Here is a 25313-nt window from a genome sequence, read left to right as displayed (position 1 = left end):
TGTTGTGGACATGCACATAGTTTGAGGTCACTTATTTTTGGAAGAAAAACACATTTTTTGTCCTTTAAAATACCATCAAATTGATCAGAAATAGTGTAGAGAGGGCCTCCCGGGTGGCGCAGTGGTTAAGGGCGCTGTACTGCAACGCCAGCTGTGCCATCAGAGTCCCTGAGTTCGCGCCCAGGCTCTGTCGTAACCAGCCGCGACCGGGAGGTGCGTGGGGCGACGCACAATTGGCCTAGCGCCGCCCGGGTTAGGGAGGGTTTGGCCGGTAGGGATGTCCTTGTCTCATCGCGCACCAGCGACTCCTGTGGCGGGCTGGGCACAGTGTGCGCTAGCCAAGGTGGCCAGGTGCACGGTGTTTCCTCCGGCGCATTGGTGCAGCTGGCTTCCGGGTTGGATGCGCACTGTGTTAAGAAGCAGTGCGGCTTGGTTGGGTTGTGTATCGGAGGACACATGACTTTCAACCTTCGTCTCTCCCGAGCCCGTACGGGAGTTGTAGCGAGGAGACAAGATAGTAGCTACTAACAATTGGATACCATGAAATTGGGGAGAAAAAGGGGTAAAAATTCCACCCAAAAAAAAAATAGTGTAGAGATTATTCATGTTTTGAGAAATGAATCCATGTTAATCCATGCGAGAAATCGCCAAGAAACTGAAGATCTCGTACAACGCTGCAGACAGAGGAGTGGGAGGCCCCGGGGCACAACTGAGCAAGAGGACAAGTACATTAGTGTGTCTAGTTTGAGAAACAGACGCCTCACAAGTCCTCAACTGGCAGCTTCATTAAATTGTACCCGCAAAAAACCAGTCTCAATGTCAACAGTGAAGAGGCAACTCCGGGATGCTGGCCTTCTAGGCAGAGGTCCTCTGTCCAGTGTCTGTGTTCTTTAACCCATCTTAATCTTTTAATTTTTATTGGTCAGTCTGAGATAGATACGGCTTTTTCTTTGCAACTCTGCCTAGAAGGTCAGCGTCCCGGAGTCACCTCTTCACTGTTGACATTGAGACTGGTGTATTTCAAAATCAATTTGATTTTATTTTAGAATTGACAAATAAATGTGCTTTTCTTTTTTTAATTTTTTTTTTTTTATGTAAAAAGACATTTCTAAATGACCACACATTTTTGGAACGGGAGTGTATCTATGCAAAAAACGAAGCATCATGAATAAGTCATCTTATGTTTGTCCGTTTGTTTGTGGGTCCAAGGTACACGTCGACAGTCAGCCCGGACATCGATATATTCAAACTACAACTGATGAACTTAAACATGATTACATGAACTCATAATACGGTTGTTATTGTTCTCTAATGAATGCTCTAGTGAAAAGGACATTTGACCATACCATGTTTACCATGCCGTTTGTTTCCAGAGTTTAAACGATCACAATTTGTTTTGGTAGAACTCTATACATATTTTTTGTATCCAGAATAATGACAAATACATTTATTATTATTTTTCAACAAATTATGGACATTGGATTTGTCTGCGTCAAGACTAACATTTCACCACCCTCCATTGTGGCTAAAGGATTAGAATGGAAATGTATTTTGAACAATTATATTGGACAATTTAGCCACTACAGTAACTATTCCCATTTAAGTCACCTGGGGATTTACAACGATGTCATCTTCCTAAAGAGTACCTCGAAGCTTCCTCTCCTGTCATCTTCCTAAAGAGTACCTCGAAGCTTCCACTCCTGTCATCTTCCTAAAGAGTACCTCGAAGCTTCCTCTCCTGTCATCTTGCAGAGTGTACCTTTAACTCTCCCGTCTAACCGTGTCCGGTCTTACCGTCTCGTAGTCTTTGAGTGCAGCCTTGAACTTGCCCAGGGCCATGTTGGACGTGGCTCGGCGATAGTAGCCCTTGATGTAGTTCTGGTCTATCTCCAGACACTTGGTGGCGTCGGCCAGGGCGTAGCCATAGCACTCTGTCCGCAGGTACGCCAGGCTGCGGTTGGAGAAGTAGATGGCGTTGGCCGGGTTGAGCTCCAACGCCTCCGTGTAGTATTTGATTGCATTGTCATAGTCTTTCTCTAGAAAACAACAGCACATTCATTGTCATATAATTTACTCCTGAAAACAGCACATTCATTTAGATCGGAATCAGTTCCACTTACAAGGCTATTAGTGGACTTTCTCTCAAGTCACTCATTCGCTTCAATAATAATAACAATGAATAAATCTAAGTTAGCAATCAGACTTTTTGTCGAAGGTACTCTGACTGCAGTGTTAGTTATTTTATTCGTTGGACCAATCATCATTGACGACCAAATAGTAAAGAACTTGGTAATAGACTCATGTGATTCCATTCCACAAATTTTTTTTTTTTAGACCAGTTAATTACATCTGATATGCAAATAGGAGATTAATACAATACAAAAAGTCTTAATTTATTACAATTAAAATACTGTGTATGAATTTATTATCGCCTGTCAAGGAACGGGCTACTCAACGTGTCAAAGAAACCCGTGGAGCTGTCAATGGCGGTATTGAGCAAAGTCGTAGCATAACACAAGGTTCAAAGGTTGAACTCTAAAAAAAAATGTGTGCCACTGGAAGACAAAACCACACATTGGGAAGTGTCTTTCCCTTAGCGGGTGGATTGATAACCCTTGATCAATTAGCCTATCAATCCACTGCTGTGCTATGGAAGTTATTAGCCTGTCAATCCACTGCTGTGCTATGGAAGTTATTAGCCTGTCAATCCACTGCTGTGCTATGGAAGTTATTAGCCTATCAATCCACTGCTGTGCTATGGAAGTTATTAGCCTGTCAATCCACTGCTGTGCTATGGGCGTTATGTTATCCTAGATTTCAATGCAACATTGATGGATTCCATATCAGGGTTATTAGCCGTCAATCCACTAGTGTGCTATGGGTTATTAGCCTGTCAATCACTGCTGTGCTATCAGGGAAGTATTAGCCGTCAATCCACTGCTGTGCTATGGAAGTTATTAGCCTGTCAATCCACTGCTGTGCTATGGAGCATCAGCCTGTCAATCCATCTGTGCTATGGAAGTTACTAGCCTGTCAATCCACTGCTGTGCTATGGGTTATTAGCCTGTCAATCCACTGCTGTGCTATGGAAGTTATTGTAGTCAATCAGGCTGTGTAGGATCAGGTTATTAGCCTGTCAATCCACTGCTGTGCTATGGGTTAGTTAGCCTGTCAATCCACTGCTGTGCTATGGATCAGGTTATTAGCCTGTCAATCCACTGCTGTGCTATGGCATCAGGTAGTTAGCCTGTCAATCCAGGCTGTGCTATGGAAGGTAGTGTCAATCCACTGCTGTGCTAGTGGAAGTTATTAGCCTGTCAATCCACTGCTGTGCTATGGAAGTTAGTTAGCCTGTCAATCCACTGCTGTGCTATGGAAGTTATTAGCCTGTCAATCCACTGCTGTGCTATGGGTTATTAGCCTGTCAATCCACTGCTGTGCTATGGAAGTTATTAGCCTGTCAATCCAGGCTGTGCTATGGAAGTTATTAGCCTATCAATCCACTGCTGTGCTATGGAAGTTATTAGCCTATCAATCCACTGCTGTGCTATGGGTTATTAGCCTGTCAATCCACTGCTGTGCTATGGGTTATTAGCCTGTCAATCCACTGCTGTGCTCATGGAAGTTATTAGCCTGTCAATCAGGCTGTGCTATGGCATTATTAGCCTGTCAATCCACTGCTGTGCTATGTTACTAGCCTGTCAATCCACTGCTGTGCTATGGAAGTTATTAGCCTGTCAATCCACTGCTGTGCTATGGAAGTTAGCCTATCAATCCACTGCTGTGCTATGGGTAGTTAGCCTGTCAATCCACTGCTGTGCTATGGGTTATTAGCCTGTCAATCACTGCTGTGCTAGTGGAAGTTATTAGCCTGTCAATCCACTGTGTGCTCAGGGTAGTTAGCCTATCAATCCACTGCTGTGCTATGGAAGTTATTAGCCTGTCAATCCACTGCTGTGCTATGGATCAGTTATTAGAGTCAATCCACTGCTGTGCTATGGAAGTTATTAGCCTATCAATCCACTGCTGTGCTATGGAAGTTAGCCTATCAATCCACTGCTGTGCTATGGTAGTTAGCCTGTCAATCCACTGCTGTGCTATGGAAGTTATTAGCCTGTCAAACCACTGCTGTGCTATGGAAGTTATTAGCCTGTCAATCACTGCTGTGCTAGGCATTATTAGCCTGTCAATCCACTGCTGTGCTATGGAAGTTATTAGCCTGTCAATCACTGCTGTGCTATGGAAGTTAGCCTGTCAATCCACTGCTGTGCTATGGAAGTTATTAGCCTATCAATCCACTGCTGTGCTATGGAAGTTATTAGCCTGTCAATCCACTGCTGTGCTATGGGTTATTAGCCTGTCAATCCACTGCTGTGCTATGGAAGTTATTAGCCTGTCAATCCAGGCTGTGCTATGGAAGTTATTAGCCTGTCAATCCACTGCTGTGCTATGGAAGTTATCAGCCTAGTCAATCCACTCTGTGCTATGGAAGTTATTAGCCTGTCAATCCAGGCTGTGCTATGGAAGTTATTAGGGTCAGTCCACTGCTGTGCTATGGAAGTTATTAGCCTGTCAATCCAGGCTGTGCTATGGATCAGTTAGTTAGCCTGTCAATCCACTAGCTGTGCTATGGAAGTTATTAGCCTGTCAATCCAGTGCTGTGCTCATGGAAGTTATTAGCCTGTCAATCAGGCTGTGCTATGGAAGTTATTAGTGTCAATCCAGGCTGTGCTATGGATCAGTTAGTTAGCCTGTCAATCCACTGCTGTGCTATGGAAGTTATTAGCCTGTCAATCAGGCTGTGCTATGGATCAGTTATTAGCCTGTCAATCCACTGCTGTGCTATCAGGGAAGTTACTAGCATCAATCCACTGCTGTGCATCATGGGTTATTAGCCTGTCAATCTGCTGGCTAGTGTAGAGCATCAGCCTGTCAATCCACTGCTGTGCATGGTAGTTAGCCTATCAATCCACTGCTGTGCTATGGAAGTTATTAGCCTGTCAATCCACTGCTGGCTAGTTAGCCTGTCAATCCAGGCTGTGCTATGGATCAGGTTAGTGTTATCCTGGATTTCAAGTGCAATCCAACACATTGATGGATTCCATAGCAGGATAACAGTGGCTACAATAACTAGCTACACCATGGAAACTCTAACCTGCAACTGTAGCGCATCAGGGTAGTGTAGCGCATCAGGGTAGTGTAGCGCATCAGGGTAGCGTAGCGCATCAGGGTAGTGTAGCGTAGCGCATCAGGGTAGTGTAGCGCATCAGGGTAGTGTAGCGTAGCGCATCAGGGTAGTGTAGCGCATCAGTGTAGCGTATCAGGGTAGTGTAGCACATCAGGGTAGTGTAGCGCATCAGGGTAGTGTAGCGTAGCGTATCAGGGTAGTGTAGCGTAGCGTATCAGGGTAGTGTAGCGCATCAGGGTAGTGTAGCGTATCAGGGTAGTGTAGCGTATCAGGGTAGTGTAGCGTATCAGGGTAGTGTAGCGCATCAGGGTAGTGTAGCGCATCAGGGTAGTGTAGCGCATCAGGGTAGTGTAGCGTATCAGGGTAGTGTAGCGCATCAGGGTAGTGTAGCGCATCAGGGTAGTGTAGCGCATCAGGGTAGTGTAGCGCATCAGGGTAGTGTAGCGCATCAGGGTAGTGTAGCGCATCAGGGTAGTGTAGCGCATCAGGGTAGTGTAGCGCATCAGGGTAGTGTAGCGCATCAGGGTAGTGTAGCGCATCAGGGTAGTGTAGCGCATCAGGGTAGTGTAGCGCATCAGGGTAGTGTAGCGCATCAGGGTAGTGTAGCGCATCAGGGTAGTGTAGCGCATCAGGGTAGTGTAGCGCATCAGGGTAGTGTAGCGCATCAGGGTAGTGTAGCGCATCAGGGTAGTGTAGCGCATCAGGGTAGTGTAGCGCATCAGGGTAGTATAGCGTATCAGGGTAGTGTAGAGCATCAGGGTAGTGTAGCGCATCAGTGTAGCGTATCAGGGTAGTGTAGCGCATCAGGGTAGTGTAGCGTATCAGGGTAGTGTAGCGCATCAGGTTAGTGTAGCGTAGTGTATCAGGGTAGTGTAGCGTATCAGGGTAGTGTAGCGTATCAGGGTAGTGTAGCGTATCAGGGTAGTGTAGCGTATCAGGGTAGTGTAGCGTATCAGGGTAGTGTAGCGTATCAGGGTAGTGTAGACTGTGGAATAGAGTTCCATGTAGTCATGGCTCTATGTAGTACTGTGGAATAGAGTTCCATGTAGTCATGGCTCTATGTAGGACTGTGGAATAGAGTTCCATGTAGTCATGGCTCTATGTAGTACTGTGGAATAGAGTTCCATGTGGTCATGGTTCTATGTAGTACTGTGGAATAGAGTTCCATGTAGTCATGGCTCTATGTAGTACTGTGGAATAGAGTTCCATGTAGTCATGGCTCTATGTAGTACTGTGGAATAGAGTTCCATGTAGTCATGGCTTGTGTGGTCAAAGTCAGTGGCATGTCATTAGTAAAAAAAAATGCAAAAGCAATGTGCCTAGACAGCTACCCTGGGGAATTCCTGATTCTAACTGGATTATATTTGATAGGTTCCATTAAAGTCACCGTCTGTGTTCTGTTAGACAGGTAACTCTTTATCCACATTGTAGTCATGGCTCTAACATAGTCTACTGTGGAAAACCTGAGATCAATGTAGTCAAAGCTCTATGTAGTACTGTGGAATAAGACAGTTCCATGTAGTCATTTTATGTCAATTTCTTTCAGCCAATCATCAGTCATTTGTGTCATGGCTCTTGTTGAGTGTCCTTCCCTATAAGCATGCTGTCATGTTTTAATTGGTTTACTGTAAAAAAATCCCATGTATCTGGTCAAACACAACTTTTTCCAGAGATTTACTAAGGGTTGAATAACAGGGTGATTGGTCATGGCTCTTTGAGCCAGTAACTGGGGCTTTACTATTCTTGTAGTCATGGCTCTATCCCTCCCTCAGGCCTGAGAGCATATAGTTTGTAGTCATGGGTTATATTGAAGATGTGGCAAATAGGAGTTCCATGTAGTCATGGCTCTATTATCTGTGTAATTTTCCATCCATGTTAGTCAGACCCTGGTGGCTTGTCATTGTTGATAGAGTTCAATACTTTTTCACCACCTTGCCAATGTAGTTACTGTCAATCCAAGGGGCTTGAACAGTTTTTACAGTCATTTGGCTCTATTAGTAACTGGAATGAGTAGTTTATAAATGCTCAATGCAGCGCCTGGTTCCTCCTCATTACACACCACGGACCAGCAGCGTCTGGTTGCTCCTCATTACACACCACAGACCAGCAACGTCTGGTTCCTCAAAATTACACACCACGGACCAGCAGTGTCTGGTTCCTCCACTGTCACACCACGGACCAGCAGCGCCTGGTTCCTCCTCATTACATACCACGGACCAGCAGCGTCTGGTTCTCCTCATTACACACCACGGACCAGCAGCGTCTGGTTGCTCCTCATTACACACCACAGACCAGCAGCGTCTGGTTCCTCCTCATTACACACCACGGACCAGCAGTGTCTGGTTCCTCCTTGTTACACACCACAGACCAGCAGCGTCTGTTTGCTGCCTCATTACACACCACAGACCAGCAGTGTCTGGTTGCTCCTCATTACACACCACAGACCAGCAGTGTCTGGTTGCTCCTCATTACACACCACGGACCAGCAGCGTCTGGTTGATCCTCATTACACACCACGGACCAGCAGTCTGGTTTCCTCATTACAGACCAGCAGCATCTGGTTGCTCCTCATTACACACCACGGACCAGCAGCGTCTGTTTTGCTCCTCATTACAACCACAGACCAGCAGCGCCTGGTTCCTCCTCATTACACACCACAGACCAGCAGCGTCTGGTTCCTCCTCATTACACACCACGGACCAGCAGCGTCTGGTTCCTCCTCATTACACACCACAGACCAGCAGCGTCATACAAGGTTGCTCCTCATTACACACCACAGACCAGCAGCGTCTGGTTGCTCCTCATTACACACCACAGACCAGCAGTGTCTGGTTGCTCCTCATTACACACCACAGACCAGCAGTGTCTGGTTGCTCCTCATTACACACCACGGACCAGCAGCGTCTGGTTGCTCCTCATTACTCACCACAGACCAGCAGCGTCTGGTTCCTCCTCATTACACACCACAGACCAGCAGCGTCTGGTTGCTCCTCATTACACACCACGGACCAGCAGCGTTTGGTTGCTCCTCATTACACACCACAGACCAGCAGTGTCTGGTTCCTCCTCATTACACACCACAGACCAGCAGTGTCTGGTTGCTCCTCATTACACACCACGGACCAGCAGCGTCTGGTTGCTCCTCATTACACATACAGACCAGCAGTGTCTGTTGCTCCTCATTAGACACCACAGACCAGCAGCGTCTTTGCTCCTCATTACACACCACAGACCAGCAGTGTCTGGTTTGCTCCTCATTACACACCACAGACCAGCAGTGTCTGGTTGCTCCCTCATTACACACCACGGACCAGCAGCGTCTGGTTGCTCCTCATTACACACCACAGACCAGCAGTGTCTGTATGCTCCTCATTACACACCACAGACCAGCAGATTTACTGGTTGTTCATAACCACAGACCAGCAGTGTCTGGTTGCTCCTCATTAGCCACCACAGACCACTAGTGTCTGGTTGCTCCTCATAACTTCCCACCAGGCCAACAAATATTATTTATATCATCAACATAGGAATCACGACAAACTTATTGTATGATCTTATACACTATATTCCATCCGAGCTTTTGGATCTTTGGTTTTCATTAGATATGGCTACTATATTGTGATCACTACATCCGATGGATTTGGATACTGCTTTAAAGCAAATATCTGCAGCATTAGTAAAAATGTGATCAATACAGGTTAATGATTTTATTCCTGTGCTGTTTGTAAGTTTTACCCTGGTAGGTTGACTGATGACCGGATCCAGGATGCAGGCACTGGTTACAGTTTGAAATTTTTTCCTGAGTGGATATCTCATGATTATCCAGTCAATGATTTAAATCACCCAGAAAATGTAGTCAGGCTGTTGATATCACATACATTATCAAGCATTTCACAAGTTATCCATATACTGACTGTTAGCACTTGGTGGTCTATAGCATTTTCCCAACGGAATGGGCTTTAGGTGAAGCAGATTAACCTGTAGCCATATTACTTCAACAGTATTTAACATGAGATCCTCTCTAAGCTTTACAGGAATGTGGTTCTGAATATAGACCGTAATACCGCCTCCGTTGGCATTTCGGTTTCAGAGATAGATTACATTCATATTCTGACTGTTACAAGCAAGTTATTGACTTCATGGACTTCGTTTCTTAGGCTACATATGTTAATATGGGGTGGCAGCGTAGCCTAGTGGTTAGAGCGTTGGACTAGTAACCGGAAGGTTGCGAGTTCAAACCCCCGAGCTGACAAGGTACAAATCTGTCGTTCTGCCCCTGAACATTGTCACAATGGTAGGGATTAACTGAGCTGGTCCTGGATCATTTACCCACTGTTCCCAGGCAGTCATTGAAAATAAGAATATGTTCTTAACTGACTTGCCCTAGTTAAATAAAGGTAAAAAAAAAAAAAAAAAAAATATGGGCTATTTTTTTTAGCACTTTTCTGGGTTGCTTGATTGTTTTTAATGCTTTACTGGGAAGCTTATCAGAGGTAGACTTACTCATGTTATTTACATTGGATCTGATAGTGCAGGGTGAGCTGCGTAAAGTGGTCTTCCTTACTAGGACACCGCCTCAGTGCTAACAGTGTAACACTGGTTTATTGGCTCATGACTACTGCTTACAATAGCTGATAAACAGATATATTCAGTGCAATTAGGAGTACATAAATTAAATTACTTGTGTTTACCAATGCCCCTAAAAATCATGTCATAATGCTGCATCAAATGTACGACTCATTGTCACAATGGTAGGGATTAACTGAGCTGGTCCTGGATCATTTACCAGTCAATGGTAGGGATTAACTGAGCTGGTCTTGGATCATTTACCAGTCAATGGTAGGGATTAACTGAGCTGGTCCTGGATCATTTACCAGTCAATGGTAGGGATTAACTGAGCTGGTCCTGGATCATTTACCAGTCAATGGTAGGGATTAACTGAGCTGGTCTTGGATCATTTACCAGTCAGTGGTAGGGATTAACTGAGCTGGTCCTGGATCATTTACCAGTCAATGGGGTAGGGATTAACTGAGCTGGTCCTGGATCATTTACAAGTCAAAGGTAGGGATTAACTGAGCTGGTCCTGGATCATTTACCAGTCAATGGGGTAGGGATTAACTGAGCTGGTCTTGGATCATTTACCAGTCAATGGGGTAGGGATTAACTGAGCTGGTCTTGGATCATTTACCAGTCAATGGGGTAGGGATTAACTGAGCTGGTCCTGGATCATTTACCAGTCAATGGGGTAGGGATTAACTGAGCTGGTCCTGGATCATTTACCAGTCAATGGGGTAGGGATTAGCTGAGCTGGTCTTGGATCATTTACCAGTCAATGGGGTAGGGATTAACTGAGCTGGTCCTGGATCATTTACCAGTCAATGGGGTAGGGATTAATTGAGCTGGTCCTGGATCATTTACCAGTCAATGGGGTAGGGATTAACTGAGCTGGTCCTGGATCATTTACCAGTCAATGGGGTAGGGATTAACTGAGCTGGTCCTGGATCATTTACCAGTCAATGGCAGGGATTAACTGAGCTGGTCCTGGATTCTTTTCCACTCATTGTTTCAACGCAGCCTTGAAATGCTTGGACAGAGTCCAGGAGCCAAGATGATTTGGAAGGACTCCGTCATTCCTGTACAGTATCTTCTGTTTCCAGAAGGTGTCAAAGTCATCAATAAAAGTGACTCCAGCAGAGCTACAGTCTTTTAGCCAGATGTGTAATGCCAGCTGTCTGCTGAATCTTTCACACCCGCGGCCCAACGATGGTACTGGACCTGAAATCATTGGCTGTTTTTTGGGAGTCTTTTAATGCCAAAATCAGTTCTTTAAAATAAATGTTCAACTGTTCCGAGCTAGCCCTCCTGATGTAGTTTGACCCCACATGGACTACGACAGTGTCAGCTCCCGGCATCTGTGGTAGAACAGTCGGAAGCAGCCTTGTACTCGTTCTCCTGGGTAGCACAGGGGTTTTGCCTTGGGGACCGAGATGTTTCTCACCATAGAGGTGCCTATGATGACAGCTGGTGAATAGGCCAGTCTCTCAGGTAGCCTCGCGGTCTGATGAGGGTGGGAGCTCCGAGGATCTGAACCCGAGGTAGAAGCCACCGGAGAGGGAGACAGAACTGAGGACGAAGACGCAGGTACCTCCGGATTCGATCTTGATTGGGAAGCCACCAAGGACGAAGGTGCCGGAACCTCTGGATCCAGGGCAGCAAAGCTGTTTCTGGTCTGTGTCAGTTCCCGGGCTCAACATCTCCATGGAGACCCCCGTTGCCAGAGGACGCCTTCTTCGACTTCCACGGCGAGTGACGTACCTCCATGGCTGGTTGGTTGGGTCGAGATCTGCTCCTTTCTCCAGGGAAGGGGGAGACCCCTTCGGGGATGGAACCCTGCCTAGAACCGGCCAGTCGGCTGTGGAGAGCCGACACGGCGGCAAAACCTCCACCAGACCAGAGCGGAGACCGGCTACTGGGGTGGAAGAAAAATAAAAAGTAGGTGGGCGTGGGTTCCCCAGTAGTTTAAGTAGGTTTGCTACATTGCTTGCTAAGAGGAGCTACTTCGCTCCTGTAGTCCTCCACAAGCAAGCAATTGCTACATTGAAAGTCAACTCGGTCCACATCGTCCCGGAACAAAGCAAAGTAAAAATGCAGCTCCTGCAACGTTGGAAGCATCCAATAGCTGCCTACGTTTGAGACTGCCGAGCCAGCTAATCTAGCTCGTCTTCCTGGCAGGATCCCGGGACAGATACTTCATCTTTCAGCCTTCAACAGTGTTTAACAACAAAGATAAGTTGCGTCCTGATGACGTCAGTGTCAGGTGATTAGGTGCAGTGTAGCTTATCAGGGTACAATTTAATTACACACTTCTGGAACAAAGCTATAAATGACAATTCATACAGTAATAACTGGGAGCTTTTGAAATATTAGGTTGGAAAATATGGGACTATTGATGCCAAGACGAGGAGAGCTGAAGAAGAAAGTTTAATTACAAAGATCACTTCTTGTTAAAAAGCCTGTTGAAAGTCTCTCAGAGGAGGACACATCTGTTCTGTTTGAGGTACAACACAAGTTGGATGATATGTATAAACTGAAAGCAGAAGGGAGCCTTTGTCAGATCTAGGAAGAAGTCGCTAGAGAAGGGTGAACAAAATGCTTCTTGTTTTTTCAGGTTAGAAAAACACCACTCTCAAAATAATACACTTCAACAATTAAATATGACTGGTCTAATCACAGATGATCCCAAATTAACTTCTAACTTTAGTTGCAACTTCTACAGGAATTTATATAGTTGTAAGTATTGTGAGGTTTTCTCAACTCTGTTTATTTGACTCTCTGGGGAATGTGAAATCAATTGGAGCAGTGGAGGGGGAACAGTGTGATGTATAGTTGAAGAGATCATTTATTCTATTGAACACCTTACAAATAATACATCTCCTGGGACTGATGGTATATCTGCTGAGTTTTACAAAACTGCTTCTCAACAGTTGGCTCCATTTCTGTTTGAGGTATTTTCTGAAAGCATTGTAAATAATGCTCTCGCTCCCAGTTTGACTCAAGGTCTGATTACATTAACACCTAAGCACAAGAAAGACTGGCTTCTCCTCCATAATTGGCCTCCAATCTGTCTGCTCAATAACAACTACAAAATATTGGCCTCTATATTTGCAAAAAAGAATGAAAGCAGTATTGGACTCAATTATAGAGGAGACTCAATCTGGCTTCATGAGGAATAGACATATCTATTAATATCCGACTGGGGTTAGACCTTATTGACTATTTTGATCTAATCTTCAAAGATATCAAAGTTGTATTGTCTATAGAAACTCATGTTCCACTCTTTCTCTCCCTTGAGAAATTTGGATTTGGGGAATTCCTTTGTAGTACTATTAAAACTCTTTAAATGAAATAGGAACAGTTCCATAAAATTAAAGCATGGGACTTCTACTAGATTTGATTTGAAAAGAGGAATCAGGCAAGGTTGCCCACTTTCACCTTACCTCTTCCTGCTTGCAACACAACTTCTTACAAGTTCTGTTAAATCCTGCAATATAAAAAAGGGATCTCTATTGCTGACAGAGATATTAAAAAGGAATCTCTATTGCTGACAGAGATATTAAAAGGGAGCTCTATTGCTGACAGAGATATTAAAAAGGGATCTCTATTGCTGACAGAGATATTAAAAAGGAATCTCTATTGCTGACAGAGATATTAAAAGGAATCTCTATTGCTGACAGAGATATTAAAGGGGATCTCTATTGCTGACAGAGATATTAAAAGGGATCTCTATTGCTGACAGAGATATTAAAAGGGATCTCTATTGCTGACAGAGATATTATCATTAGTCAGCGTGCAGATGACACCACCATCTTTTTGAAAGACGCTGACCAGATGCCTAGAGCAGCCGATGTGATGAATTGTGTGAATTGTTTGCTGTTAAAGACCAATACCCTCTATATGCAATATTTCAGTCGAGGAAAAAGTAACAGACCTTGGGATAACCATATCTAAGGGTCAACATGAAAGACGTTCATTAAAATGTCTTATTGAAAATAACAAAAATAAGTTGAGCCATTGGTTGCAGAGCGATTTATCCTTGAAAGGTTGAGTATTGCTTTCTAAAGCAGAAGGTATATCCAGACGTACTTATGCAGCCCAGTCCCCTACATGCAGCCCAGTCCCCTACATACAGCCCAGTCCCCTACATACAGCCCAGTCCCCTACATACAGCCCAGTCCCCTACATACAGCCCAGTCCCTACATACAGCCCAGTCCCTACATACAGCCCAGTCCCTACATACAGCCCAGTCCCTACATACAGCCCAGTCCCTACATACAGCCCAGTCCCCTACATACAGCCCAGTCCCCTACATACAGCCCAGTCCCTACATACAGCCCAGTCCCTACATACAGCCCAGTCCCTACATGCAGCCCAGTCCCTACATACAACCCAGTACCTACATACAGCCCAGTCCCTACATACAGCCCAGTCCCCTACATACAGCCCAGTCCCTACATGCAGCCCAGTCCCTACATACAACCCAGTACCTACATACAGCCCAGTACCTACATACAGCCCAGTCCCCTACATACAGCCCAGTCCCCTACATACAGCCCAGTCCCCTACATACAGCCCAGTCCCCTACATACAGCCCAGTCCCCTACATACAGCCCAGTCCCCTACATACAGCCCAGTCCCCTACATACAGCCCAGTCCCTACATGCAGCCCAGTCCCTACATACAGCCCAGTCCCTACATACAGCCCAGTCCCTACATACAGCCCAGTCCCCTACATACAGCCCAGTCCCCTACATACAGCCCAGTCCCCTACATACAGCCCAGTCCCTACATACAGCCCAGTCCCCTACATACAGCCCAGTCCCCTACATACAGCCCAGTCCCCTACATACAGCCCAGTCCCCTACATCTTGACAACAAAATAGGTAAAGCGGTTGACCAAATGATTTTCAACATCATCTGGAAAAATCGTACACATTATATTAGGATATATTCCGTTATGAACACATGAATATGGTGGTCTCATTTTTTTTATAAGTTTCCTACTTTGAATAATACTTGGGAGATAAATTGGGCTAAACATTTCTTACGGAATCCAAATTCAATTTGGAATTTTCATCCCTCACATCTTCTCCCGGTTTGGTGACTTCAATTTTATGTCACTTTGGTAACTATAGTAACTATAACATTGATGAGATTCCTACAAAATGATCTGCTTTTCATAGACAAGTATTCTTAGCGTGGTCGATAATATATAAACATTATTTTTCCCCACATAGGTATTTCATTTGGAATAATAAGGATATGTTGTATAGAAACAAGTCTTTATTTTTTAAAGAACTGGTTCAATAATCATATCCTACTGGTGAGTCAACTGTTTAATGCAGAAGGATTGTTAATCAATTATGAGGATTTTTTCCAATCTAGTTACAATATCCCTGAGAGTTCTCCATAGTCTCTGATGCTATTCCATCTGTAACTCTCATGTTATTTAGAGGTGTAACCAGACCTCACCTTGTTGACCTGACCTCCTAGTGAGTTCTCCATAGTCTAATGCTGTTCCATCTGTAACTCTCATGTTATTTAGAGGTGTAACCAGACCTCATCTTGTTGACCTGCCCTCCTAGAGAGTTCTCCATAGTCTCTGATGCTATTCCATCTGGAACTCTCATGTTATTTAGAGGTGTAACCAGACCTCACCTTGTTGACCTGACCTCCTAGAGAGTTCTCCATAGTCTCTGATACTACTCCATCTGGAACTCTCATGTTATTTATAGGTGTAACCAGACCTCACCTTGTTGACCTGCCCTCCTAGAGAGTTCTCCATAGTCTCTGATACTACTCCATCTGGAACTCTCATGTTATTTAGAGGTGCAGCCAGACCTCACCTTGTTGACCTGCCCTCCTAGAGAGTTCTCCATAGTCTCCGATGCTGTTCCATCTGTAACTCTCATGTTATTTAGAGGTGTAGCCAGACCTCACCTTGTTGACCTGTCCTCCTAGAGAGTTCTCCATAGTCTCTGATGCTATTCCATCTGGAACTCATGTTATTTAGAGGTGTAGCCAGACCTCACCTTGTTGACCTGCCCTCCTAGAGAGTTCTCCATAGTCTCTGATACTATTCCATCTGGAACTCTCATGTTATTTAGAGGTGTAGCCAGACCTCACCTTGTTGACCTGTCCTCCTAGAGAGTTCTCCATAGTCTCTGATGCTATTCCATCTGGAACTCTCATGTTATTTAGAGGTGTAGCCAGACCTCACCTTGTTGACCTGCCCTCCTAGAGAGTTCTCCATAGTCTCTGATACTACTCCATCTGGAACTCTCATGTTATTTATAGGTGTAGCCAGACCTCACCTTGTTGACCTACCTTCGCTTAATCCAGTTGACTATCCAATAGAGATATAATGTGTTTCTCCTTGTTCCCTCAGAACAACAGATCTATCTATACCTGCTATTTCCTATTTCAAAGGGATATTGTATCTATTCCTTATTTCACAACTTACTGGAATACATTTGTCAATAATATCCGTTGTGAAAAAGTACCTGCTTGTTAACACGGTCAAAGAGGTCTCTTTTCAGAATGATCCATAAGTATTACCCTGTGAATCATTACCTGAAGAAACTCAAAAAAATACATTAACTACTTTTTATGTTGAGCACACAGAAAAAAAAATGTTGCATTCATTTTGTCTACATGCAAAAAAATATATATGGAAAGATAAAACTATGAATATAATTGTTAATATTCTTGATGACGCGTTTTTTTTTCTTTTAATGGGAGAATGTGCTCCTGGGTTTCCGTTTTAAGGTCTTTGTATAATCTGTCATTTGTAGCATATGCTATCATTGTCTGTTTGTATACTTCTTGTATGTGTACTGTTTTTTCTACTATATATATATATAATATATTTTCTTTTCTTTGTTTAAATAAACATGATGGTTGATATAACAATATGCAGACACATGCACGTCGAGTTATGGCCATGTATCTAGCTAGCTATTTCAAATCAGTGCACTTCAATGTTTCGGCAACAACTCTGATTTTCCTTGGACAATAACTAAACTATCATCTAGCCAGGATGCGATGTCAACCTATTGACTTGGTATCCTGAGTTACAGGTAACCCACTGCAGGATAATACTGATACCGTTATTACTTATATAATATATATTGTATTTTCTTTTTAAATAAACATGCCATTTCAATCAGTGCACTTCAATGTCGAGTTGCTTCCCACCGCCCACCGCAGGCCGCCGCCCACCGCAGGCCGCCGCCCACCGCAGGCCGCCACCCACCGCAGGCCGCCGCCCACCGCAGGCCGCCGCCCACCGCAGGCCGCCGCCCACCGCCGGGAAAAAAAAGAGTTTACTGAGTTACCGTTTATATAAAGGAACTCGGTGGATTGAAATAATCCTGTAGACACTAATCTATTTACGTCACATGACTGGGAATACAGATACGCACCTGCTGGTCAGATACCCTTTTTTTTAAAGTAGGGACGTGGATCAGAAAACCAGTCAGTATCTGGTTCCACCATTTGCCTCATGCAGCGTGACACATCTCTTTCACATAGAGTTGATCAGGCTGTTGATTGGTGGCCTGTGGAATGTTGTCCCACTCCTCTTCAATGGCTGTGTGAAGTTGCTGGATATTATCAGGAACTGGAACACGCTGTCGTACATGTCGATCCAGAGCATCCCAAACATGCTCAATGGGTGACATGTCTGGTGAGTATGCAGGACTTGGAATAACATGGACATTTTTCCCCCTTCCACTTGCTTCTTCCATTTTTGCGATAATGCTGCAATTAGTTGGTTGTCATTTTGGATAGAGCAGACGTTTCCATTTATTTCTTTAGCTGCATATGTGACATAACTCCACCAGTCCTATTTATGATATAATTTACAAAGATATACCTTATTAAAATAATGTTTTTTTTTTTATCAATTAGTAGACTTGAGTTTAACCACAATAATTGTTGTATTATTTGTTCTGTCTTTTCTTGGTCGATTAAACTGAAATCGCAACCAACTTTCTATTGATCGTTTTGAAAATAACTATATTTTGGAGATTATTTCATTTTGAAATAACTGAAAGTGAGAGTTTGTAATCTGAATAAAGGGACAAAGGCCATTCTTTAACATGGGGTGAGACATTCTTACTAATCTGCTAGAGAACCAGTTTGGATTTAAGTATAACTTTTGTAAGACTGATGCCTTTAGTGAGAGGTCTAATGCTTTAATTTCATCATTTCTGCCCTCCAAATTCATATTCATTATATAAAACAGGCCCTTTTTCAATTTTGTCTAGCTTGCCATTCCAATTTTTTTTTTAAAATACATGTTTTTTTGCCCATATAATTTAAATGAAACAGGTTACTAGGTGTAGGCAAGGCCATAAGCAAATAGGTAAACTGGGATATGACTAAAGAGTTCATCAGGGTAAACTGGGATATGACTAAAGAGTTCATCAGGGTAAACTGGGATATGACTAAAGAGTTCATCAGGGTAAACTGGGATATGACTAAAGAGTTCATCAGGGTAAACTGGGATATGACTAAAGAGTTCATCAGGGTAAACTGGGATATGACTAAAGAGTTCATCAGGGTAAACTGGGATATGACTAAAGAGTTAATCAGGGTAAACTGGGATATGACTAAAGAGTTAATCAGGGTAAACTGGGATATGACTAAAGAGTTCATCAGGGTAAACTGGGATATGACTAAAGAGTTCATCAGGGTAAACTGGGATATGACTAAAGAGTTCATCAGGGTAAACTGGGATATGACTAAAGAGTTCATCAGGGTAAACTGGGATATGACTAAAGAGTTCATCAGGGTAAACTGGGATATGACTAAAGAGTTCATCAGGGTAAACTGGGATATGACTAAAGAGTTCATCAGGGTAAACTGGGATATGACTAAAGAGTTCATCAGGGTGATTTGTCCACAACTAGACAGGTATTTTCATTTCCACGGTAGCAAGAACTTATTTATTTTTTGCTAACATTTTAAGAACACGTACTGTAGTGAGATCATTTTTTTGCTAACATTCTATGAACATGTACTGTACTGGCAGGGTAGCCTAGTGGTTAGAGCGTTGGACTAGTAACCGAAAGGTTGCAAGTTCAAATCCCCGAGGTGACAAGGTACAAATCTGTCGTTCTGCCCCTGAACAAGGCAGTTAACCTAGGCCGTCATTGTAAAATAAGAATTTGTTCTTAACTGCCTAGTACTTGCCTAGTAAAAATAAAAATAAAAATGTTGTATACAGAGGATGTCCACATCCTGTCAGAACATTTTATTGGTAAACTACATGGTAATGTATTTTTGAAGTGATCCAAAACGTAATATAGTATACGTATCCTAATTTGGTTTTAATCCAGAGAGGTTAGATAATCTGCCACACCAGTCAGGTGGATAGATTATTTTTAACAACATTTAAGAGAAATAAGCTTCTTGTGCACATGGATCTGGGGTCTTTTATTTCAGCTCATGAAACATCCCTTTTACACGTTGCGTTTATATTTTTTGTTCGTTGTATATGCAGGCGAAGGCGTTTGATTGTAAATCCTGTTGGCCATATAGGTTTTAGGACCAAAAATAAATAAATAGACCAAAAACGGTCTTCTGGTCCACCTGCCACCTTCACCCCAAACATAATTACACGTGATTTAACCTCAAGCAAATGGTACTATGGCTGCCATATTTGTTTTTGGACATCATATTAGATTTGAGGCTACAACTATGGTGGCTCCAAAGATCATCTGTGGTGGCCACTGACTTCATGACAAGGGTAGGGGCTAACTTTACAACAACAAAAAAGGAACCTTGGACCACAAAAAAAAAAACCCATGTCTGAGCCAACGTGTTTTCCTTAGAGCTGATTACAATAGCCACAACGTTTAAAGAAAACACGTGCAACTGTATGCATGTTTGTCAGGCAGCACTAAATGAGAGGACATTTGACTTGAAAGTGTGTCTATTAAAATCATCCACCAAAAAGTAACGCTTACATTCATTAAAAATAGTATATTTACAGGTCTATATTTCAAATATGCACCAACCGCTGTTTGTGTGTGTATAAAGGGCAGACAATAAACTACTTGCGTTCCACATTTTAGCAATATCAGAGCTCGCAATATTGGGTTACATGATCGCCTCTCCAGCCAGGTATTATTCTGTACTTCCGTCACCTTTTATAACTGAAGAATATAAGTACCTACGTTGAAAATGTTTACCACACACACACAAAGACATTTAGGAGCACAACGAAAAATATTTTAGATATTAAAAAGCTAGAATCCACTGGTGCTCGTAAATAAATTTTTAAAAAATTAGGCGCATATGCGAGTAAAATGGTCGCACTGTTGAGTGCCCTGGGGGTGTGTCACAATAGCTATCAATTTAACCCCTTTTGAAGGAAAATATTTTTTTTACACAACAATCCATTTCATAAATGAGAGACATTAGGGATGTGAAAAAAATACATGTTGATGTTTTGTTCTACCGCGGCTACGGGGTATCTGGATTTGGGGGCCTTGCCACTTTCCTATTAAGCTAACTTTAGTAGCGATGTGATTTAGGGTTATTATGTGCAAAGTGTATGATTTAGTGTGAGACAGGTTTTTTTTTCCTCCAATCGTTAAATATATGGCGACGGGTGTCAACTTGCAAAATTAAAACTAAGACAGTGAAATCATGTTGTTTTCTAAGGAACAGTAACTAGCGAATGAATGACTTGACACGGCCTGTCTGTGTGCTACTGACACAATACCGACTTGTTTAGCGTGAAAGACAAATCTGATCAGTGTCATCGACATCAGTTCGGACATACTGGATAATCACAATGATCCATATTACATGGAATATATATATATATATTTAAATGGATCGTTTTCTGTTTTCAAGAAGAACCAAGTTGCGACGACAACACAAACCACACGACTGTGAGGCACGTTTTCACGAGTGTGTTAGCGGGTATGCTAACTAGCATAGCAGCAACTGTCCACTGTAGCAATGCGCCGTTTAGCTAGCTAGCTAGCTAGCTGATAGCATAGCAACAACTGTCCACTGTAGCAATGCGCCGTTTCGCTAGCTAGCTGATAGCATAGCAACCGGCTCATGTGTGCTAGACAAATCCACCGTTGTTGCCCATATGAAAGGACACTGAATTTGGATCATTACAGACTTTGTCCAGATAGATTGAACGATAACGTTAATCTAGAACCACTTTACGGGGGTTGTTGTCAAATTACCTTTAAAGCAATTATTCGCCTTCTCCTTGAGTTTCTCTGCATTTTTATCTCCCTCCGCCATCTTCTCTCTGCTGCTGCCGCTTGCGGATGTTGCCGTATCGTTCGCCATTAACAGTACAGTCGCAAAGTGCGCACGTTGCGGTTCTATGGTCGCAAACTACACTTTTCCACTGAGCCCTGATCTCGGGTCAGTTTTCAATCGCTCCACTGAAGCGTGAACTGTCTGTGGTAGTAGAGTTGTCCTAATTTGAAAAAAAAAAAAAAGAAAATAACCATTGACACTAGGTTTTAAGCAGAAATAAGCAGTTTTTTTTTTTACATTTTAAATAAGTTAAACTGAAATAATAAGTAATTAGTCTACAATGAAGGAACATATTGGAATAGCTTGGCCAAATTTCACATACACTTGCCATCTGTAATTTCATGTTAATTTAGAATAAAACAACAAGCTTCACTATTCTGTATAGAGAACCTATGCTGGCTCATTATTAGGTCATACTGAATCACAGAAGCTATAAGTAACAGGGTGCAATAGTGCGAAACAACCTCCAGGTGGCAGCAGAGCTATGCAGAAGAGAAGCGTTACCAGATTGAGGCAGTCCAGTTTGTCGGGACGGGGCGGGGATCTCTATGTTTAGACAGAGATCATCTACATGTGATAGAAGAGGCCTCTCAGGAATGGACCCGCAACCACACCCTCTCACACCCGTTTCCTGCCCCTTACCCCACTCTACCCCCTGCCCCTCTGTCTTGTCTCTTACCCCCCTCTACCCCCTGTCCTGCCCCTTACCCCTTCTGCCCTTTGACCTGCCCCTTACCCCACTCTACCCCTGCCCCTCTGTCCTGTCGTTTACCCCCCTCTACCCCCTGTCCTGCCCCTTAACCCTTCTGCCCCCTGTTCTGCACCTTACCCCCCTCTGCCCCCTGTCCTGCCCCTTACCCCCTCTACCCCCTGCCCCTCTGTCCTGTCTCTTACCCCCTCTACCCCCTGTCCTGCCCCTTACCCCTTCTGCCCTCTGTCCTGCCCCTTACCCCACTCTACCCCCTGCCCCTCTGTCCTGTCGTTTACCCCCCTCTACCCCCTGTCCTGCCCCTTAACCCTTCTGCCCCCTGTTCTGCACCTTACCCCCCTCTACCCCCTGTCCTGCCCCTTACCCCCTATGCCCCCTGTCCTGCCCCTTACCCCCTCTACACCCTGCCCCCTGTCCTGCCCCTTACCCCCTCTACACCCTGCCCCCTGTCCTGCCCCTTACCCCCTCTACACCCTGCCCTCTGACCTGCCCCTTACCCCACTCGACCCCCTTCTCCCTGTCCTGCCCCTTACCCCCTATGCCCCCTGTCCTGCCCCTTACCCCCTCTACACCCTGCCCCCTGTCCTGCCCCTTACCCCCTCTACACCCTGCCCCCTGTCCTGCCCCTTACCCCCTCTACACCCTGCCCCCTGTCCTGCCCCTTGCCCTCCCTCTACCCCCTGCCCCTCTGTCCTGTCGTTTACCCCCTCTACCCCCTGTCCTGCCCCTTACCCCCTCTACACCCTGCCCCCTGTCCTGCCCCTTACCCCCTCTACACCCTGCCCCCTGTCCTGCCCCTTACCCCCCTCTACACCCTGCCCCTGTCCTTCCCCTTACCCCCTCTACACCCTGCCCCCTGTCCTGCCCCTTGCCTTCCTCTACACCCTGGCCCCAGTCCTGCCCCTTACCCCCTTCTACACCCTGCTCCCTGTCCTGCCCCTTACCCCCTCTACACCCTGCCCCTGTCCTGCCCCTTGCCCTCCTCTACATCCTGGCCCCAGTCCTGCCCCTTACCCCCCTCTACCCCCTGCCCCCTGTCCTGCCCCTTACCCCCTCTACACCCTGCCCCCTGTCCTGCCCCTTGCCCTCCTCTACATCCTGGCCCCAGTCCTGCCCCTTACCCCCTCTACCCCCTGCCCCCTGTCCTGCCCCTTATCCCCCTCTACCCCCTGTCCTGCCCCTTACCCCCTCTACCCCCTGCCCCTGTCCTGCCCCTTATCCCCCTCTGCCCCTTACCCCCTCTACCCCATGTCCTCTCCTGCCCCTTACCCCCCTCTACCCCCTGTCCTGCCCCTTACCCCCCTCTGCCCCTTACCCCCCTCTGCCCCTTACACCCCTCTACCCCCTGTCCTGCCCCTTACCCCCTCTGCCCCTTACCCCCCTCTACCCCATGTCCTCTCCTGCCCCTTACCCCCCTCTACCCCCTGTCCTGCCCCTTACCCCCCTCTGCCCCTTACCCCCCGCCCCCTGGCTCTGCTCTTCGTGACCAGTCCATCTGTGCTGAGGAATGAGGATATGGTGTGTTTCCTGCCAGCTGGACTCAGCATGTGGATCCTGATAAACCGTAATGCTGTGTGAGGAAGGGGACAGAACGACACAGGTCTCTCTTTCCACAACCTGAGTCACTTAGCCTGACATCTGACGCACCCTCGTCCTCAACTGACTGGCTGGCAAAAACAACACGCATCCTTAAACAGAAACACACTAGAAACACCTTTCATGGTCAAAGCCATGAGTCCTGTTAGCAAAAAGTATTGTTGAATGGCTAGTCAGCTCTCTCTATGCATTGTACCTTTGAATAATTACTTATTTTTACAGAAAATGCAACGTAATATTGACTTGCTCTTCTGCTGAAAACAGTCAAATTACGGAGATTGTCATTTAAAAATAATAGTAATAATTGGTGGGTGCTTATATTTGTATATGTACAGGTGTGTATTAATAACATATATAAAGACATGTTTTATATTCATGTGTGAAAACAGATGTACCTTAATTTGAATGAAATGACATTGTATGTGAGGAAAGTTTGAATTTACGATTGGCACACAGGAATCACGTCATGCCTGAACTAAACAGTACAGGAAGTGCATGATGTTTTTGTTATCCACACCCTACAAAGGTCACAAAATACTACAGTTATCCCAAGTTAGCTAAATGGCTAAACATCGCTAGCTAGCAAATTACTAACATATGTGCGCTGGTTCAAAGCCGCAACAACAACCCCCAAAAAAAAATTATTCACAAAAGGGCAATTTACAACAACAGGCAAAATAGTTTTTCCACAACTATTTCACATAAAGGCCTGAGCAAGATGCATAAAGTAAAAGACGATCAAAAGTAGGCTAACGATGTATTACATCACAACATGAGCAAAAGGTTCCAAAAACAGCCACATGACACTTTTTAGGATCTTTACAACACTCGCGGTAGAGTGATGCATGTGTTTCCATGTTACACCTGTTCAAGTGTGTTATCTCCGAATTCATCCATAAACGTTATATTCCAATATGTTGGACTCGAGCGATACAATGGAATAATAACACTGCCAATAAAGATATAGGGTCCTAAATACAAAATGTGTATTAAAAAAAAAAATAATGTTCTTGACTTGTCATTTAAGCTGTGAGCTCTTAGGTAACAAAACACACTGTCTCTCTTATAACTCAATAGTTGTTGTGGGGGTGGGGGGTTCTGATCATTTGAGCAGATCTTAAAGTCCCTACTCATCATATATAACCCATCCACCACTGTCCCAGTGTGAGGCAGGGCTCACTCAGTACAAATAACAGACTTCCGTAGTTTCACAGAAAAAGTGAGCCAGTCTCACAGACAGTCAGATATTACGGGTTGAGGTTGTGTGCGATGTGTTGTGTCTGACACAGAGGATACGTCCCAGTCCAGTCTGCTCCCCTGACTCACTGGGTCAGCCCAGGGACATCCCATCCAGCCACAGGGAACGAAAGGCCAAGCATTGATTCACAGTTAAACACCACAGGAGTGAGCAACACAGAAGTAGTGTGAGTTCACTTTCTCTCAGTGAGTTCATCATATGACTCTCTTTCTTTGATGACATCAAAGGCCTGTTCACCTGTTGATGGACAGAAGGAAATGGAGGAGCTTAGGAGGTAAACAAAAGAGAGAAGAGGTTTTAAGTTAGAACCCAGAGAGAGAGAAAGTGCCGACAGTGGGTGGGAGAAAGAGAGAGACACTGGGTGGGAGAAGATAGACAGTGTGGGTGGGAGAAAGAGAGAGACACTGGGTGGGAGAAAGAGAGAGACACTGGGTGGGAGAAGATAGACATTGTGGGTGGGAGAAAGAGAGAGACACTGGGTGGGAGAAAGAGAGAGACACTGGGTGGGAGAAAGAGAGAGACACTGGGTGGGAGAAGATAGACAGTGTGGGTGGGAGAAAGAGAGAGACACTGGGTGGGAGAAGATAGACAGTGTGGGTGGGAGAAAGAGAGAGACACTGGGTGGGAGAAAGAGAGAGACACTGGGTGGGAGAAGATAGACAGTGTGGGTGGGAGAAAGAGAGAGACACTGGGTGGGAGAAGATAG

The 25313-nt window shown here is 44.7% G+C and overlaps 1 protein-coding gene across 1 annotated transcript in view; it reads right to left on the bottom strand.

The window, feature by feature from the left end:
- LOC118376752 (serine/threonine-protein phosphatase 5-like) overlaps positions 1–21130 on the bottom strand; it is a 35964-nt gene extending 14834 nt beyond the window's left edge. Inside the window, exons 1-2 of the mRNA XM_052476083.1 lie at positions 20963–21130; positions 1795–2036 (exon numbers count right to left, since the gene is read on the bottom strand). Coding sequence (XP_052332043.1) covers positions 1795–2036; positions 20963–21071 — 351 coding nt within the window. The 5' untranslated portion in view covers positions 21072–21130. The remainder of the gene's footprint in view (positions 1–1794; positions 2037–20962) is intronic.
- Between the last annotated feature and the right edge of the window lie 4183 nt (positions 21131–25313).

This window comes from Oncorhynchus keta, chromosome 1, assembly GCF_023373465.1.
Source record: "Oncorhynchus keta strain PuntledgeMale-10-30-2019 chromosome 1, Oket_V2, whole genome shotgun sequence".
Taxonomy (NCBI): Eukaryota; Metazoa; Chordata; class Actinopteri; order Salmoniformes; family Salmonidae; genus Oncorhynchus; species Oncorhynchus keta.
The sequence above is the reverse complement of the archived record's forward strand: the minus strand, read 5'-3'. Positions and strand labels throughout refer to the sequence as shown.